Source organism: Herpailurus yagouaroundi, unplaced genomic scaffold (assembly GCF_014898765.1).
Source record: "Herpailurus yagouaroundi ecotype Mexico unplaced genomic scaffold, PumYag 67375, whole genome shotgun sequence".
Lineage (NCBI taxonomy): Eukaryota > Metazoa > Chordata > Mammalia > Carnivora > Felidae > Herpailurus > Herpailurus yagouaroundi.
Window position 1 is genome coordinate 182,518 of NW_024420192.1, and position 19,212 is coordinate 201,729.

Consider the following 19,212-nt stretch of genomic DNA (forward strand, 5'->3'; position numbering starts at 1 on the left):
TGTAATAATTCCATTTTCATTCATGATTTTATCTATTTGGGTCATCTTCCTTTTCTTTTTGAGAAGCCTGGCTTGAGGTTTGTCAATTTTGTTTATTTTCAAAAAACCAACTCTTGGTTTCGTTTATCTGCTCTACTTTTTTTTTAGATTCTATATTGTTTATTTCTGCTCTGATCTTAATTTCCGACATAGAGTTTTAATAGGACATTGGATTCCTGACATGTCTTTAATGTGACCATAAGACCAAAGTGCCATAAACCAGTTGAAACAAACAGTGTAACAGCTTATTATTCACCAAACTTTCATTAAATACCTGCTAGATTACATGATGCTACTAATAAGCAAAATGGAAGATAACAAAATAAATAAGCCATAGTTTCTGTTTTCAAAGAGCTTAATACAATACAGAAAGAACTTAGGGATCAGAATTTGAATTTTGGTCCTTCCCATCTTATTAGATACATGACTTGGGGCAAAGTCATTTAATTAGTTTTTGGGAAAAAAATTTCTGAGTGTCAGCTTCTTTGTTTATAAGAGGGGGATGACAATACCCTTCTTGCAGGGTTGTAAACTTTAGAAGTAATGTATTCATGTAGCACAGTGTCTATCTAGCCCATGGTAAGTGGATAGTTAATGGTAACTGTTACCATTATTGGCTACCTCACCAGGAGTTCCTAATAAATATTCCTGTTTTTTTCATTTTTGCTTACAACCCATCATCCACTAATACTCTGTTTCATTCCATTCCATACACTATACTCTACTATACTCTACTATACTATAAAATTGTAGTCACCATGATATATTATCTAAGATGCAGAAAGTGACCTTTGTTATCCCTACTGAAATCAATCAGTAGGTGAATGATGGCTCATAGAATTCATCTTGACTTCTTAAAACAGACTTCAGTGGGCTTACTTGAAAAGAGAGCTTTCAAGACTGAGACCTGTTTTTTTGAAAATTAATTGAGCATTTGTTTACATGAAAACCATTCATAAAGATCAAACTTTGAGTATCTGAATACTAACTGATCATAAGTTTTCAAACTATAGTTCCAAAAGTTATTCACTTTTGTTAGGAAAATTCTCATATATACATAAAAGTAGAAAGAATAGTATAATCCACTCCTACGTACTACCAACCAGCCAGTTCTAATAGTTATCGACTGAAATGGGGTTTAACAGAAACATTTCAATCAAAAATTTTGGTTCCATGGGGTGCCTGGGTGGCTCAGTTGGTTGAGCTTCCGACTTCGGCTCAGGTCATGATCTCACAGCTCATGAGTTCAAGCCCCGCATTGGGCTCTGTGCTGACAGCTTACAGCCTAGAGCCTGCTTCAGATTCTGTGTCTCCCTCTCTCTGCCCCTAACCCACTTTTATTCTGTCTCTGTCTCTGTCTCTCTCAAAAACAAATAAACATTAAAAAATTTTTGGTTCAGTTTGTGTTATTATTTAATCCCATAATGTGCATGGATCTAGTTAGAATCCTACTTTAAGATTTGCACCTTAAGTTTCTTTTACTATTAATTCAGATTAATAGTTAAACATTTATATTCTGTAATTATCACAGTTATTTTTAGGACACATTTTTAAATCACAGCATCAAAATAGAAGTGCATGGCTTTGTAACTTAGGGAGGGGGTAAAAAGTTAAATATGCTGCGTAGAATATATTTTTTTCTTTGTTTTTAAGGTTTGGCTTGAGCAACAAGTTTGATACTGAATTTCCCTCCGTTCTGACAGGGAAGGTAAGTGGGAGTTTGCTTTGAACTTTTTGATTCTAAAAGCATTGTTTTATAGCTTATTCAGTGTTATGATAAATGCTTTGGCTCACAGGTAATGAAGTCTAATAACAAGGCCAGAGTACCTGGAGACTGTGTCATTAGTGACTGAAAGCTGTCACCATGACTACTAGTCTATCTTGTTCATTGTCCATTAATGCCAGCCATTATTTATCTATTAATTTTTCCCAGTTTTGCCTTTATTCTCAGCACTAGTAGCTATAATTCTTCTCATTTATGTCAGTAATCCCAATGTTTTTAGAGTTAACTAAGTTATCATTGTTTAACTTTGTATCACTCTATTATTTTTAAAGTGTCCTGCAGTATGGTTTGTTACTATCAAAAGAATCAGATGTTTGGTTAGACATTTTTCTGCCTTTTAGATAGTTTGAGTTTCTAAAATTGGACTCACTGCAATAAATTACTACCTTTCGGTTCCCTGGCTTTTCTACATTCAGTAGTATGTTCAAGCTTGAGGCTCAGTATTCAACGACTTCCTAGGATTTAAAACTATGTTTAGAAAGTCCTCTTATAATATAGTAATGCTAACTTGTAAGTCCAAAGGAAAAGGCTCTAAGGCAAAAAGTTATTTTCACATTTGTTACTGGAGGGAATGTAGATGAAAGAGAAAGGCAATTATATCACAAAATACTCAATAATTTCCAAATGGTTAATAGCTGAATGCTTGATAGCTAAAATGATGATTTGGGGTTAAAAATAAACTAACTTTTTTGTATTTTGAAGCCTGTGATTTAATACTGTTCTGTTCAGTTTTAGTACTAGAACAATGCTGTTTGTCAGTGTAGATTTGGGTCAGATTTAAAATCATTCAATTCTCTAAAGGGCTTTTATTGTTAATTTGTATTTTTATTGTTAATTTTTCTCATATTGTTAACGAGAAGAGCAAGGTGCAAATCAGTGTCTGCAGTGTGTGTAATAAAGGAGAGGAATAAGCACATTGATAATTGTATAAACAAATTCTAGAAGGGTACACAAGGAACTAAATAAAAATGGTTACTTTGATGGGAGAAAGGGAATGAGACGGATGGAGGCAAGGGTAAGGATCAGACTATTTTTCGAGTATCTTTTAGTGTTGTTTTGATTTTTGAACTATGTTACTATATTACCTATTCAAACCCTAACTTACTTTAATTTGTCCTCTCATTCTAAACTCTCTGAGAACAGGATACAATACATCGAATATTGGTTGTTTTTAATCATGATACATTTTCCAGCTGCTTACTTTTCACTTTTGGCTGAATCCCAGTCTTCTCCCCAGCCTTATTAGAAGGTGGACGGGGAGAGAAAGACAGCAGACCTATTTCTTTCTTCAAGGGTTATCACTAAAATTGTAAGAAATTCTATTTTATTTAACCCTGAAAGGTATTTTATACTTTATTTTCTTCCTTTACCCGCTGAAAAATGGGAGCTAGCGAGAGATGGTATAGACTGGTTAAACTTTGACATCAGATCTGGGTTGGAATACAAGTGAAAAATAGAGATGATGATAATAGTACCTCAGTTCTTGTCATAAGGAATAATTGAAAGAGCATATATAAAACTTCTAGTATGTCAGGTACTTATTAGCTTCCCAATGTAAGTGTGTGGTTGTTGTTGACCAGTTTTTAGCAGTGTATCCCAATTTCAAACCTGATTATTTATTTCTCCATTTTTTTCTTACCAACTTTCAATTTTTAACTGCTTTTGCTACTTTTACATTCTTTATTTGAATAATAGTTTATTCACTGGTCCCACTAATAATCTGCCCTTTTAACTGTTGACTTTTTCTATTTCTCCTGAGGTATCCAAATTAAGCCAGTGGAAATAGTCCCTAGCCAAGTTAACAGAAAATATGTGTCCTTTTACCTTTTTAGGATAAAAGAGCCCTTTGGTTTGAGGTTTTGGCCTCACTCTCTAGAATGTTCTACCTTCCTATCCTGATCATTTAGAATAATTTGCCAATTGAAGCAGCAGTTCAAACTTAGATTTGTTTTATATGAATTAATCATAAATGTTTTCTCTAAAAAATAACTGTGGAAAAATCTCTTGAATAATAATGTATTTGTGGAAAGATGACAAATTCAATATTAAAAAACTGTGAATTAAAACATCTCCAATGGAAAACTTGTTCTTTATGTTTCTCTGGTGTTGCTGCATGTGTTGTCTGGGCAGTTACATCCAGTTTTATTACTGGTTTGGTTTTTAAAAGCTTGACTTACAAGTCAAAGGAATTATACAAGATGAATAATCAAAAATATATCAGAGAATGGAGTTCCCAGGCACAAAATTAATCCATCTTTGAAATTGGCCAGTTTTATGTGCTCAGGCAATCTTCTGAATATTTCTTCACACTTCATTTTTTTCCAAGCCTTCTAAAACTACAAACTCTGCCATCGCAAAAGATAGTCTAGTTTTTCTTCTTTAAAACTAGAGTTAGAATGTTAAATTGCTTTTAGTATTCATTTACAAAACCTAAATGATCTGGACATGAGCAGTTCTTAAAGATATCCTCTCTTTTCAGGTGACCATTTTTGTAGCACATATCAATGATTGGATATTTATTCTAGTGTGCATTATTTAAAACATCCAAGATTTCTCATATATTAGATGAGGTATAAGTGATACTGTGATGTTTTTTTCTTGGTTTAGTTTTTGGTGATGAAAACAACAGTAAAAGAAATCCTGAAAGTCTGATTTTTAAAAGTCACATGGTGATAACATTAGCTGTATTCATTTTCTCTTTAATGAGACCATTTTTGCCCCGTAGGCACTATTGTATTTGTATAGGTTATTATGGATTATCAAAATGCTTCTCTGATAACTGGAGGGAGAGGCAAGAAGAATTATATGAACCAGAAAAAAAAACTAAAAGGATTATCTGAATTTGAAACTTAGTAGTCTTTGTGTAAGATATTTAAAAATGAATAAATTGCAGTATCTAAAATAGAAAAATAAGTCTACCTTTTACAAAATCAGTCTTTTGGGATGAATGGGATTCTAAATAGCTTTTATGCCTAACCTAAGCAAAATTGAAGTTAATTCTGAAAACCTAAAGAGTCATTTTGACAAGCTTTGTGACTCAGTATTAATTTTGTACTTATGTGTTAATGCTTCTAATACAAATAAAAAGGTAACCTTATATTTTAAGTTCAGAAAAGATTGTTTCCCCTGTTTCATTTAAGATAAGTCTTCCTGTCATGATAGGACATACCAAACAGGTACATACACACAAGATTATGGTGACCAGAACACGAAAGAACCACAGAACTTTAGAAAAGAAATAAAGCTTCCAGCCCTCAGCTTGAAACAATTAAATGGTATTATGGGGAGATTAGTGTGTGTGTTGGGGGAAACCTAAGCCATAAAATCAACCATTGCCATTGTGATCCAATATGACAAGTGATTGATAGGGTTGTGTTCCCTATGATTGAAGGAGGCAAAACAGTCTTGCTGGGTTTTGCTTATATTGTCTTCTGTTTGCAGAGTCTCTTGCATCCTGTTATAAAATATTATGACCCTTTCCCCCAACTTTATGATGTGGTTTTCTTTTTTCTTTCCAAGAAAGTCAAAAGGAATCAAATATTTCTTTACAACCTGCCGTTCAGCTAGAAATTAAACGGCTCCCATCTAACCTTCATTACTAAAGGTTCTAAATTATGTAGAAGTCAATGAGTAAAACTCTGATTCCACACAGTTAACTAAACCTTTTTTTCACAATGTTTAAAATTGAGTTAACCAATTCTCATTTCCTATGCCTTTATCATTTGTTTTATGACTTTTACTGTTATTCAAATACAGATTTTTTTTCAAAGAGAATCCTAGCATTCTTTTAAAGTCAAAATGCAGATTTTATTTTATTGTTTAAAATTCTGGTAAAAGTTTTATTTTGAATATATTTATCTTTTGACCTAAAAAACCCTGAATTCTCATTTGTAGTAACTTCAATATTGTAGTTTTTAGTTTGCCTATGGTAACAGAGCACTAGTGGATACTATTATGTGTTAAATGTGGAAACTATTGGCAGGAAAGAAAGAAAATTACTGCATTTTTTAAAAAGTTTTGGTTAATTCATTTACAGAAGCATGTAGTAAAAGAAAACTTATATAACAAATTTTATATACCTTGGCATATAATTTATTCACAATATTTTAAACAAAAAGCAAGTTTTAAATTTTGGACTGATTCATTTCTGGCTTAGGCTTTATGCTTTACTTTTATTTTTTTTATCTGTGCTTATGCACTTCTAAATAAATATCTTAACTAAAAATTTTACTTCATTTTTTAAATTTATTTTTTAATGTTTATTTATTTATTTTGAGAGAGAGAGAGAGCATGAGCAGAGGAGGGCAGAGAGAAAGAGACAGAGGACCCAAAGTGGGTTCCACATGCTCTTTCTCTCTCTATCTCTAAAATAAAACATTAAAAAAATAAAAATTTTTTAAATAAAGATTTAAAAAATTTGTGACTAGACAGATTTAATAATTTTGTGATTTACATGAGTTTATATCAAAATTTACCATATTTCAAAAATGTGTTTCTGGATATACAATTTAAAGAGAATTATTTTAATTTCTATTTGGTTGCTCAGTAATTCACTAGAAAAAAAAGTTGAATCTCACTGTCTGAGAGCTAAATCTTTTTTTTTTTTTAATTTTTAATGTTTATTTATTTTTGAGAGAGAGGGAGAGAGAGAGCACACATGTGAGTAGGGGAGGGGCAGAGAGAGTGAGACACAGAATCCAAAGCAGCCTCCAGGCTCTGAGCTGTCAGCACAGAACCCGACGTGGGGCTTGAACCCAGGAACAGTGAGATTGTGACCTGAGCCGAAGTTGGATGCTTAACCGACTGAGCCACCCAGGTGCCCCTGAGAGTTAAATATTAAGATAGCAACTTGGCACCTTGTACTTTAAAAGGACATCTCTTTTTCTTCCTCTAAAGAATTGAAGAACTAAAGAGCATTGAATTTGCATTCAAAATATAGCTAATTGACCATCGAGTGCCATACCTACCTATGGACCTCTCTGGATACCTTCCATTGCCCCTAAGTGCCCACAGGTGTCTTTGTGCACCACACTTAGTTATGTTCCCCCAGCAGCCCTCGCATGCTGTGCCCAACCATGCACCCTCAGCCACTGTTGCACACCATGCCCAGCGTTGTGCCCTTGGCCACCCCTGCAAACAGCCCCCAGCTGTTGCAGTGCTTCAGGGGATCCAGCACAGGACTAGTGGCCCAGACCAAATTTTGGTAACACCGCCCTTCTGCTCCTATCACTGCTTCCCCAGTGATGCCCCCCGACCAGAGCTGGCCTGCTAAGTCCCACTAGCACCACAGAAAGCAAGCACAGACCACAACATGCCAAGACTCAGTGCAAATATCTGCACTGAAAGGAAAATTGAATCAGACAAAACAGCAGGGCATAACAACACCATAGGATACTCTCCCAAAGTACCAGGTTCTGGTGAACAGGGGACACCACTACATGGACTCCAGGACTTCTTCATAAAATCACTACTTTCAAGAACAGAAGAAACAACTGACTTTCTTAACAAACAGAAAGAGACACAGGAAGGCAGACAAAATGAGGAGACAAATGAAAGAACAGGACAAGGCCATAGCCAGAGATCTAAGCAAAACAGATGTAAGTAACATGCCTGATGGATAATATAAGCCGCGATCATAAGGATACTCACTGGATTTGAGAAAAAAAGTGGAAAACGTGAGTGAGACCCTTAACACAGAGATGAGGAATAACATAGCAGACATAAAGAGCACAATATAAATGAAATGAGAAACATGCTTGATGTAATGAACAGAGGATGGAAGAAGCAAAGAAATGAATTAGTAACCTAGTAGACAGAGTAATGGAAAGTAATCAAGCTGAACAAAAGAGGGAGAAAAGAATTATGCAAAAACAAGAATAGACTTAGGGAATTCAGTCACTACATAAAATAAATAGCATTCATATTATAGGAGTCCCAGAAAAAGAAGAAAGAGAAAGAGGGCAGAAAATTTGTTTGAAGAAATAATAGCTGGAAACTTCCCTAATCCAGGGAAGGAAAGAGATTTCCAGATCCAGAAGGCACAGAGAGCCCCCAGCAGACTCAGCAAAAGCAGATGACACATAGACATATTGTAATTAAATTTGCAAAATATAGTGATAAAGAAAAAAATACTTTAAAAAGCAAGACAAAAGTAGTCATTAAATTACAAGGGAAAACCCATAAGGCCAACAGGAGATTTTTCAACAGAAACTTGTAAACCAGAAGGGATTAGCATGATATATTCAAAATGCTGAATAAGAAAGGTCTGCAGCCAAGAATATTCTATCCAGGGCAGCTCTTTCTGCCCACAGGTCCTGTCCCCATGCTTTAATAAAATCACTTTTTTTTTGCACCAAAAAAATAATAATAATAATAATATCCAGCGAGGCTCATTCAAAATACAAGGAGAAATAAAGAGTTTCCCAGACAAGCAAAAACTAGAGGAGTTCATGACCACTAAACCATCTCTACAAGAAATATTAAAAAGGACTCTTTGAGTGGAGAGACCAAAAGTGACAGTGTAGAGTAGAGGTAGGAAACACAAAAACAGTAAACAAAATTTTTTCTGTAAAAAGTAAAGGAACTCTCAAAAAAAGGATATAAAACACAATAACGTATACCTAAAATGTGGGGAGGAGAGGAGAAAAGAATGTGTTCAAACTTAAATAACCATCAACTTAATATAGATGGCTATATGCAGAAGAGGTTATATCCAAACCTAATGGTAACCATATATCAAAAACCACTAATAAATATGCAAATAATAAAGAGAAAGATATCCAAATATATCATTAAAGAAATCCAGCAAACCATGAAATAGAGAAAGACAAAAAAGGATCAGAGAAAATGTTCAGTAACAACCACAAAACAAGTAATAAAGTGGCAATAAATATCTATCAATAATTATGTTGAATGTAAATGACTAAATGCTGCAATCAAAAAACATAGGGTGACAGAATGGATTAAAAAAAAAAAAAGACGTGTTTATTTGCTTGCTACATGCAAGAGACTCATTTCAGACCTGAGGATACCTGCAGGTTGAAAGTGAGATGAGGGAGAAACATTTATCATGCAAATGGATGTCAAAAGAAAGCCAGAGAACAACATTTTTATCAGATAAAATAGACTTTAGAACAAAGACTGGGGGTACCTAGGTGGCTCAGTCAGTTAAGTGTCCAACTCTTGGTTTGGGTGTGAATCCCACATCGAGCTCTGCAGTGGCAATGTGGAGCCTGCTTGGGATTCTCTCTCACCCTCTCTCTCTGCCCCTTCCCCACTTACACTGTCTTTGTCTCTCTTAAAATAGACTTTTTTAAAAGTAAAATAAAGTTTTTAAAAAAGACTGTAACAAGAGACAAACCAGGACACTATATAATAATAAAGGGGATAATCCAACAAGAAGATATAACAATTGTAAATATTTATGCACCCAACATAGGAGCACCCAAATACATTAAACAATTATGGCCAAACATAAAGGAACTAATTGGTAATATAATAATGTAGTAGGGGACTTGAACACATCACCTACATCAATGGACAGATCATCTAAACAGAACATCAACAAGGAAATAATGGCTTTGAATGACACACTAGAACAGAGGGATTTAACACTTATATTCAGAAATTTTATCCTGAAACAGAGTACATTCTTTTCAAATGCACATTCATGATAAAAACCCTCAACAAAATAGGTTTAGAGGGAACATACCTCATCATAATAAAGGCCATCTATGAAAAACCCACAGTTAACATCATCCTTAATGGGAAAGAAGTGAGAACAAGACAAGGATGTCTGCCCTCACCACTGGTATTCAACATAGTACTGGAAGTCATAGCCGTAGCAATCAGACAAAAGCAAAAACAACAAAAATAAAAGGCATCCAGATTGACAAGGAAAAAGTCAAAGTTTCACAATTTGCACATGACATGATAATATATATAGAAAATCCTAAAGGCTCCACTTTGCTAGATCTGATAAACATAAAGTCACAGGATACAAAATTAATATACAGAAATCTGTTGCATTTCTATACACAGATAATGAAGCAGCAGAAAGAGAAATTAAGAAAACAACCTCTTTTACAATTGCACCCAAAACTATAAGATCCATAAGAATAAACCTAACCAAAGAGGTAAAAGACCTAGACTCTGAAAACCATAAAACACTGATGAAAGAAATTCCAGACGGCACAAAGAAATGGAAAAACATTCCATGCTCATGGATTGGAAGAACAAATATTGTTAAAATGTCTTTACTGGGGCGCCTGGGTGGCGCAGTCGGTTAAGCGTCCGACTTCAGCCAGGTCACGATCTCACGGTCCGGGAGTTCGAGCCCCGCGTCGGGCTCTGGGCTGATGGCTCAGAGCCTGGAGCCTGTTTCCGATTCTGTGTCTCCCTCTCTCTCTGCCCCTCCCCCGTTCATGCTCTGTCTCTCTCTGTCCCAAAAAATAAATAAATGTTGAAAAAAAAATTTTTTTAAATGTCTTTACTATCTAAAGCAACCTACACATTTAATGCAAGCCCTATCAAAATACCAACAGCATTTTTCACATAGCTAAAACTAACAATCCTAAAATTTGTCTGCGACCACAAAACACCCTGAATAGCCAAAGCAATCTTGAGAAAGAAAAGCAAAGCTGGAGGCATCACACTTCCAGACTTCAAGTTATATTTCAAAGCTGTAGTAAGCAAAACAGTATGGTAGTGGCATAAAAAGGATGTGGAGAAAAAGAGAACACCCATGTACTATTGGTAGGAATGCAAACTGGTGCAGCCACTGTGGAACACAGTATGGAGGTTCCTCAAAAAAGTTAAAAATAGAACTATATGATCCAACAATCGCACTACTGGGTATTTACCCGAACTCTACAAAAACACTAATTCAAAGGGGTACATGAACCCCGATGTTTATAGCAGCATTATTTATAATAGCCAAGGTATGGAAACAGCCCAAGTGTCCATCAACTGATGAATGAATAAAGAAGATGTGATATATATCTGTATCTATAGGAATATCATTCAGGATATTGCCCTTTGTGATGACATGGATGGAGCTAGAGAGTATATATAATGCTAAGTGAAATAAGTCAGTTGGAGAAAGACAAATACCATAGGATTTCACTCTTATGTCGAATTTTAGAAACAAAACAAGCAAAGGGGAAAAATGAGAGAGAAAAAGCAAGAAACAGACTCTATTATAGAGAACAATCTGGCGATTACCAGAGGGGGTGTGGGGGATGGGTTAAATAGGCGAAGGGGATTAAGGTGATGATCACTTGCCATGATGAGCACAGGGCGATGTATGGAACTGTTGAATTAACTCTATTGTACACCTGAAACTAATATCACACTGTATGTTAATTTACTGGAATTAAAATTAAAAATTAAAAAAAGTGTAGCTAATTATCCTTTTGTTTATAATAAAATGTGTAGCAAGTCTGTGGATTATTAATGGTTGCCAGATCAAACCCCTTGCCTTAAGGTGAGACTCCACGCTAACAAGAGCTTTGCTTTTCTTTCTCCAAATCTAGTCAAGAGATAGGATTCACTGGCTTCCCTTTTCAAAGCATTCTGGTCATGAGGTTCTTTTTAAGTTATGATTTCCATTTCCTGTGAGATATGTAAGACAGAGGTTTTTATTGTCATTTTATTAGGTGGGAAACTAAAACTCAGAAAAATTAAAATGAATTTTCCTAGGATTTTTCATAACCAATAAGTAATTAGAATCCAAATCTTGATTTATTGTCTAATATGCTTAGCCTGTTAGCATGTTCTGTTTTTCAGTCATAAGCCATGGTTCTCTGAATTTATTTTCATATTTATCCCAAGAAGTTAGTCATTTAACTGGAATTCTTTTTACTCAGTGATTGTCTTTAGGTCATATTGCTGACAATTTAGGTGGAGAATAGATTAACTTATTTACCCTTTGTAAATACAGTTTTGAGCTTTGCAGTTTTACAACTGTTGTTGGTTAACATATTAGGAGTAAAATCAAATTTATGGGTTAAGCAATTAACTTTATTGAGTGGCATGAACAATTCTAATAAAGCTAGTATAATTAATGTCTTAATCATAATGGTGCTGAATTCTTTGATCATGTATCTTTATAACATCTGCTAAGGGGTGTATGTTTTGTAGTGTTGATTCTAAGACATGTTTATTAAAAGATAAAGTGTAATAAATTGATTCCTCTAGTACAATTTTTACTTGAAAGAGTTGTAAAACTATTTTTTATACCAAACATTCTAAAGGGGTTTTTATTTAATAGCAACTTATTTTTTCTAATATTTTCATAATTTTTGCTTTTACAGTCAGATGCTGGAATTTTTCCCAATAGATTTTACAGTCTAACAGTTTTTTAAATGAAAGGGAATAATTTTTGTGATCCAGAAATGTGATTTCACTGAAAGCAAAATATTTTTAGTATGGCTTTGAATTGTATAACCTTCAAGCAGAATTTTTGGTATTAATCTTATGTCTGTCATGCTCTTTCCTTTGAACTGACTTTATCATTGTTTACAGAGAGGCACAAGCAGCCACTTCCAGGAATGGAGGTAGTGATTTAAAATATTAAATTTGTATATTTAAAGACCTTTCAAATCTGAAAATTTACAGCAGTTTTGAGTCCATTTTATGCTGAATATTAAGGCCTTTTTTTTTAATATAATCACTCCTCACTGTCTTGTTACTGTAGCTTTTCCCTACAAACAATGGCAAGTGTTAAAATTGTTACATTGCAAATTTTCCAGGGAGAAAAAGTTTCAAGAGTTGCCTTTTTAAAAGTAATCCAGGAATATTGCCAAAGTCTCATTTTAATTCCATTTCCTCTTGTAGTATTTAGATTTTTATTGTTATATTATGCTTCTAGTCTTACTAGTCAGAATGATTAGAGACTGTAATATTGCCTGAATAATGAGAATATTTGGTAGGAAAACTGCTTGACAGGTATTCTTACCATCAATTTTGTTGCATTTTATTGTTGGTAATTTCAGAAGATTATTTTTGAATATCAGAATAATTTCTGTAAACACGAAATTATATTGTTTTGCTTTCTAATGTCATCCAGAGTATGTAATATGTATACGGAGGAAATATTTTTAGACATGTAATTCCTTAAAGCCTTTGTAATAATACAGACATTTCCTTTAAGTTTAAAGATAAATAGTGGAAAGCTTCCCACAAACTGTTAAATAAAGACTGTGCCCTTGTAGGTGGCCCCAGAAGAATTTAAGACCAGCATTGGCCGAGTGAATGCATGTTTGAAAAAGGCTCTCCCAGTCAATGTGAAATGGCTGCTCTGTGGTTGTCTCTGCTGCTGTTGCACACTGGGTTGCAGCCTGTGGCCTGTTATTTGTCTCAACAAAAGAGTAAGTAACCATTTTATTGTGTAACCATAAGAGCTAACATTTATTGAACACTTGTATATGCCAAGTACTTTATATGATTTTTTAAATTCTCATAACAGTGCTATCCTGATTCAAGAGGCAGACTTGGGGACAGAGCTAAAGTCATTTGCCCAGCCTTTATTAACACTTTGTTAGTTAATATGAATTCCCACTATTTTAAATAAGTGAAATATAAATGGAGTACAGGAGTAAATACAAATGTAACTAGGCTACTTTCTCCTTTTACAAAACCCAAAGCTGTGATTTGAAGTATTTCTAAGCTACAAATAGGAGATCGTGTCTTCCGATCTAAGGAAAAGCAAAAGTGAGAGTCACTCTACAAAGCTGGGAGGAGATCCCGCTTAGTTTTGAACATGTTGAAATAACATTATAACAAGACATTACTAGTTACATCATGGATTTAAGACTAATATCTTATTTCATCTTCTTTAGAACTTTAATTTTGTCTTCAGAATGTTTTTATTTTCAGTGGAAAGAAGGAAGCCACCCTGGACCACATTGATGACTTCATTTAAACTTTTAAATAATAATTAGCCTACTGAACCATCTTCAAAATTACAGCACCTTGTACAGCTATAATTAATGAATGATACAGTTGTTTCATAAAGGCCAAAAATGTTAACAGTATTTTTTCTTCTCCATTCTTTCTCCTGCCCTTCTTAATGTGTACTTCAAAAAGGAAAATAATGAAACACTGCCATCCCTATGACTTTTTGAATGGAAAAGTTAAACATTTTATTGATTCTTAAGTACCAGTAGGTCAGAGCTTAACTTTAAGTAAAGCTTAGTTTATTGTTTGTCAAAGCATGTACTGTATTTTCAAATGGCTTTCTAGAAGTTAAAAAAATTGACAACATAAATTTGTTTCCCTAATTGTCATATCTTTTAACAATTACAAAATAGTGATTCCTGTCCATTCCCATTATTTTAAAGCCTCAGTGTGAATTAATTATGATTTAGATTTTCTATCACACAAATACAGCTAATTTTAATTACTTAAGAACAGATTTTTTTGGTTTTAATATTATTCAGGATCTATCTTTTTTACTGATGACCTTACTCTTGGCCTGTTTATTGATACTTTCGCCACAGGTCCTGAAATAGAAGCATTTTTTTCAGTCATGTGGCTTTACTTTGAGAATTTTTGATAGTTCAGTGGAAAGTGAGATATTCAATGGAAAGTGAGATTAATACTGATGCTGTGATTTCACCCTAGCCCCCATTACTTTGGTTAATTAATTATTCATATTGAAGTTGAGGTGTCAGTGCACAGATCTTCCTCAACTTACAGTGGGGTTACATCCAGATAAATTCATCAGAAGAAAATATCATAAGTGGAAAATGCATTTAATACACATAATACACATTTAATACACATAACCTACCAACCAACAATCTAGGCTAGATTAACCTAGCCTACTTAAGTGTGTTCACAACACTTACATTAGCCTGTAGTTGGGCAAAATCATCTAATACAAAGCATATTTTATAATGAAGTGTTAAGTAGCTTATATAATTTATTGAATACTGTACTGAAAGTGAAAAACAGAATAGTTGCATGGGTACAGAATGGTGGTAAGGGTATCAGTTGTTTATCCTCGTGATGACATGGCTGACTGGGAGCTGTGGTTTGTTTCCACTGTCCAGCATTACAAGAGAGTATAATACTGCATATTACTAGCCCAGGAAAAGATCAAAATTCAAAATTTGAAGTATGGTTTCTACTGAATGTTTACAGTTTTCACACCTTCAGGAAGTTGAAACATAGTAAGTATAACCATTGTTGGTCAGGGACCATCTGTATTCTTAGACCACTAATCTGTCAGTTTAAAAACATTTATTTAGTACAGATTTTCAAACTGTCATCCTGTGGGCCAAATCTGGACCATTCTGTTTTTTAAACATTTGAATCAGTTGCCAACATTTAAAAATTGGAATATTTAGGGTCACCTGGGTGGCTCAGTCGGTTGAGCGTCCAACTTCAGATCAGGTCATGATCTCATAGCTCATGGTTTCAAGCCCTGCATCGGGCTCCGTGCTGACAGCTTAGAGCCTGGAGCCTGCTTTGGATTCTGTGTCTCCCCCTCTCTCTGCCCCTAACGCACTTGCATTCTGTCTCTGTCTCTCTCAAAAATAAATAAACATTTAAAAATTTTTTTTTAATTGGAATATTTAGGGGCACCTGGGTGGCTCAGTTGGTTAAGCATCTGACTTTGGCTCAGGTCATGATCTCACGGCTCATGAGTTCAAGCCCCCCGTCAGGCTCTCTGCTGTCAGCTCAGAGCCTAGAGCCTGCTTTGGATATGTCTCTGTCTCTCTCTGCCCCTCCCCCACTGGTTCTCTCTCTCTCTCTCTCTCTCTCTCTCTCTCTCTCTCTCTCTCTTACCCTGTCTCTCTCTCTCTTTCAAAAATAAAAAATAAACATTAAAAAAATTAAAATAAAATTTCAGATAGCCAGCCTCTTTTTTTAAGATCTAAAGATCTGACCAGTTGGACCCACATGCCTATATTTCAGCAGTTGGCCCTAGCTGAGTGTTGGTTTCTGCCTTTAAATAGGGCATGAGGTCTCCGATTCACCACAGAACCACCTAGCATTTATATTATCTGCCTTGCTCTCTACAGTTTATAGTTACAGCCCTTGATTTTGTACATGATGTGTTGTTAACACACTAGAAAAAACACTACACACGTGTTGGTAACCTTGTGCAAGATACTGCCCTTTCTAGAGCCTCAGTTTCCTTACCTGCAAAATTGGGATAATATTACTTAATTTTAAGATAGTGTGATGATAAAGAAATTTAAGGTGCCCCACTGCTTTTGTGTCCACAGGGAGACATTTTTAAAAATAAAATACAATAATTTAAGAACTTTTATGCTTTCACTACTGATTCCTGATCTGTAAACTAAGTTGTATAGACTCTAATAGTTTAATTGTAAAGATGATTAGCATTCATTTGCCCAAATCCCTTATTTTACAGGTGTGGAAGCAGATCCAGAGAGATGAAGTGACTTTCTCAGTGTCACATAGTAAATGGCACACCCAAAAAAATATTTTTTTCTGTTTGGTTTCTGTCTCTTGTAACACTGTATTTTCTTGACTGCATCATGTTTCCTAGGTCATATTTCCTATTGCTGGGACAAGAAACATTAGGATAAGTGGTATAATAAATAGCCCACTGAGTTTTAATTCTTTAGCAGGGGTTGGCAAACATTTTCTTAAAGGACCAAATAGTAAATACTTTAGGCTTTGTGGGCCAGAAGTCTCTGTTGCAATTACCCAGCTCTCCAGTTTTCATATGAAAGCAGCTATAAGCAATATGTAAATGAGTGAGCATTGCTGTATTCCAATAAAACTTTATTTACAAAAACTTGCAGCAGGCCAGATTTTGTGGGCTAGTTTGCCATCCAGCCAACTCTAATGGAGTATCTAGCTTTATAAAAGTCATGTCTGTGTTCATCCACAAAATAAAATGGAAATAATGTAGTTACATTGCCCTATGTCACAAGGTTGCTTTGTAAACTGATTGTAAAATGTTTCCAAGAAAAAGGCCACCTGGATGGCCCAGTCAGTTAAGTGTCCAACTCTTGATTTCAACTCAGGTCATGATCTTACAGTTTTGTGAGTTTGAGCCCCACATCGGGCCCTGTGCTAATTGTGCAGAGTCTATTTGGGATTCTTCCTCTCTTTCTGTCCTTCCCCTGTTCGCACTCTTTGTCTCTCTCAAAATAAATAAATAAACTTAAAAAATGTTTCCAAGAAAAGAACTTTGTAAACTGTCTACCTGAATGAACATTTTTTTTCAGCCAGTATACTTCATGGATATATTTTCTAGTAAATTAGATGAAAGAAAAGAAATACACATTAGGGTGTCCTGAGTTCTTCCTAGTCACTTTTGGCTCTGATAGGATTCTATGACTGCATGGTATATGAACTGAAGGTTTTCATTTACCCATTCTTACATTTAGCACTGAAACAACTGTGATATTATAATCAATAGGCCTAGTCATGCCACCATGTTTAAATTTGAAATTACTTTTTATAAATTTTTTTTTTCAACGTTTATTTATTTTTGGGACAGAGAGAGACAGAGCATGACGGGGGAGGGGCAGAGAGAGAGGGAGACACAGAATCGGAAACAGGCTCCAGGCTCTGAGCCATCAGCCCAGAGCCCGACGTGGGGCTCGAACTCACGGACCGCGAGATCGTGACCTGGCTGAAGTCGGACGCTTAACCGACTGCGCCACCCAGGCGCCCCTGAAATTACTTTTTAAATGTTACCTTTTTTTGCTATAATATTTGCTAAATTGAAAGGGTTGTTCAGATGAAAGGGACTGTTCTCTCAGTCTTGCAACATGAATATGATGTTATTTTCCTTCTGTTACAATTTCATACTTTGTATGACTTTACTCTTTTTAAATTTGTTGTGACTTGTTTAGTGGCATAATATATGGCCCATTCTGGAGAATACTCCATGTACACCTGAGAAGAATTTATATTATATTGTCGTGGAACAGAGTGTTCCATATATATCTGTTAGGTATAGTTGGTTGATAGTGTTGTACAAGCCTTATATTTCTTTTGAAATTTATATGTTGAAGTTCTCCCACCTAATCTGATGATATTTGGAGGTGGATGGTATATTGGTCTTTGAGAGGTAATTAGGTTTAGATGGAGTCATTAGGGTGGGATTCTCATGGTGGAATTAGTGCCCTTATAAGAAAAAAACAGAGCTTGCAGTGCCTGGGTGGCTCAGTTGGTTAAGTGTCTGACTTCGGCTCAGGTCATGATCTCATGGTTCTTGAGTTTAAGCCCCATGTCGGGCTTTGTGCTGACATCTCAGAGCCTTGAGCCCGTTTCAGATTCTGTGTCTCCCTCTCTCTGCCTGTCCCCCACTCATGCTCTCTCCCTCTCTCTCCCCCACAAAAATAAATATTAAAAAAAAAAAGAAAGAAAAAACCAGAGCTTGCACTTTCTCCACAGTGAAAGGTCACAGCAATAAGGCAGCTGTCTGCAAACCAGTGGCCAAGGAAACCAAGGAAGAAGGTTCTCCCCTGAACTTAACAAACTGTGCTAGCCCTCTGATCTAAGATTTCCCATCCATTAGAATTGTGAGAAATAGATTTCTGCTGTTTAAGCCATTGAGTCTCTGGTATTTTGTTATAGCAGCCTGAGCATAGTTAAACATATACTGTCCATCTTTTTTCTCTTGTAACACTTTTTTTTTTACTTAAAATCTATTTTGTCTGATATTATAGCCACCTCAGCTCTTTTTGTTGTTGTTGTTGTTGTTGTTGTTGTTGTTACTGTTTACATGGAGTAGCTTTTTCTATCCTCTCACTTTCAAACTATTTTGGTCTTTGAATATAATGGATTCTTATGTAGACAGGATATAGATGGATTATGTTTTTAAATTCATTCTGCAAATCTCTGTCTTTTAATTGAGAGTTCAGTCTATTTACATTTAAAGTGATTAATGGTAATATTAGTTTGCTAGGACTACCTTAAAGTATCACAGGCTAGGTGGCTTAGACAACAAATTTATTTTCTCACAGTTCTAGAGGCCGTAAGTCTGAGATCAGCGTGTTGAGAGAGGTTTGTTTTTTTGTTTTTTTGTTTTTTTTTTTCTGAAGTATCTCTCCTTCGTTTATAGATGGCCATTTTCTCTGAGTCTTCATCTGGTCTTCCCTCTTAACATGTCTGTGTCCTTATCAGAAGTGATCAGTCATAGTGGATTACAGCTCACCCTGATTATCTCATTTCAACTTAATTACCTCTTCAAAAACCCTGTATCCAAATATACGCCCATTCTGAGGTACTGGCAGTTGTGACTTCAGTGTATGAATTGGGGGAAAGTAGTTCAGTCCATAACAGAAAAGGAAGGACTTCTGCCATTTTGCTATTTGTTTTCCATATATCATACATATTTTTACTCAGTTATTCCATTATTTCCTTATTTTATATTTAATTAATGTTTGTAATGT

At 35.0% G+C, this 19,212-nt stretch overlaps 1 protein-coding gene across 1 annotated transcript in view; it reads left to right on the plus strand.

Annotated features, from left to right (window-relative positions):
• Positions 1 to 19,212, plus strand: part of CHIC1 (cysteine rich hydrophobic domain 1) — a 158,434-nt gene that overhangs the window by 102,500 nt on the left and 36,722 nt on the right. Inside the window, exons 2-3 of the mRNA XM_040467206.1 lie at positions 1,693 to 1,747; positions 13,036 to 13,191. Coding sequence (XP_040323140.1) covers positions 1,693 to 1,747; positions 13,036 to 13,191 — 211 coding nt within the window. The remainder of the gene's footprint in view (positions 1 to 1,692; positions 1,748 to 13,035; positions 13,192 to 19,212) is intronic.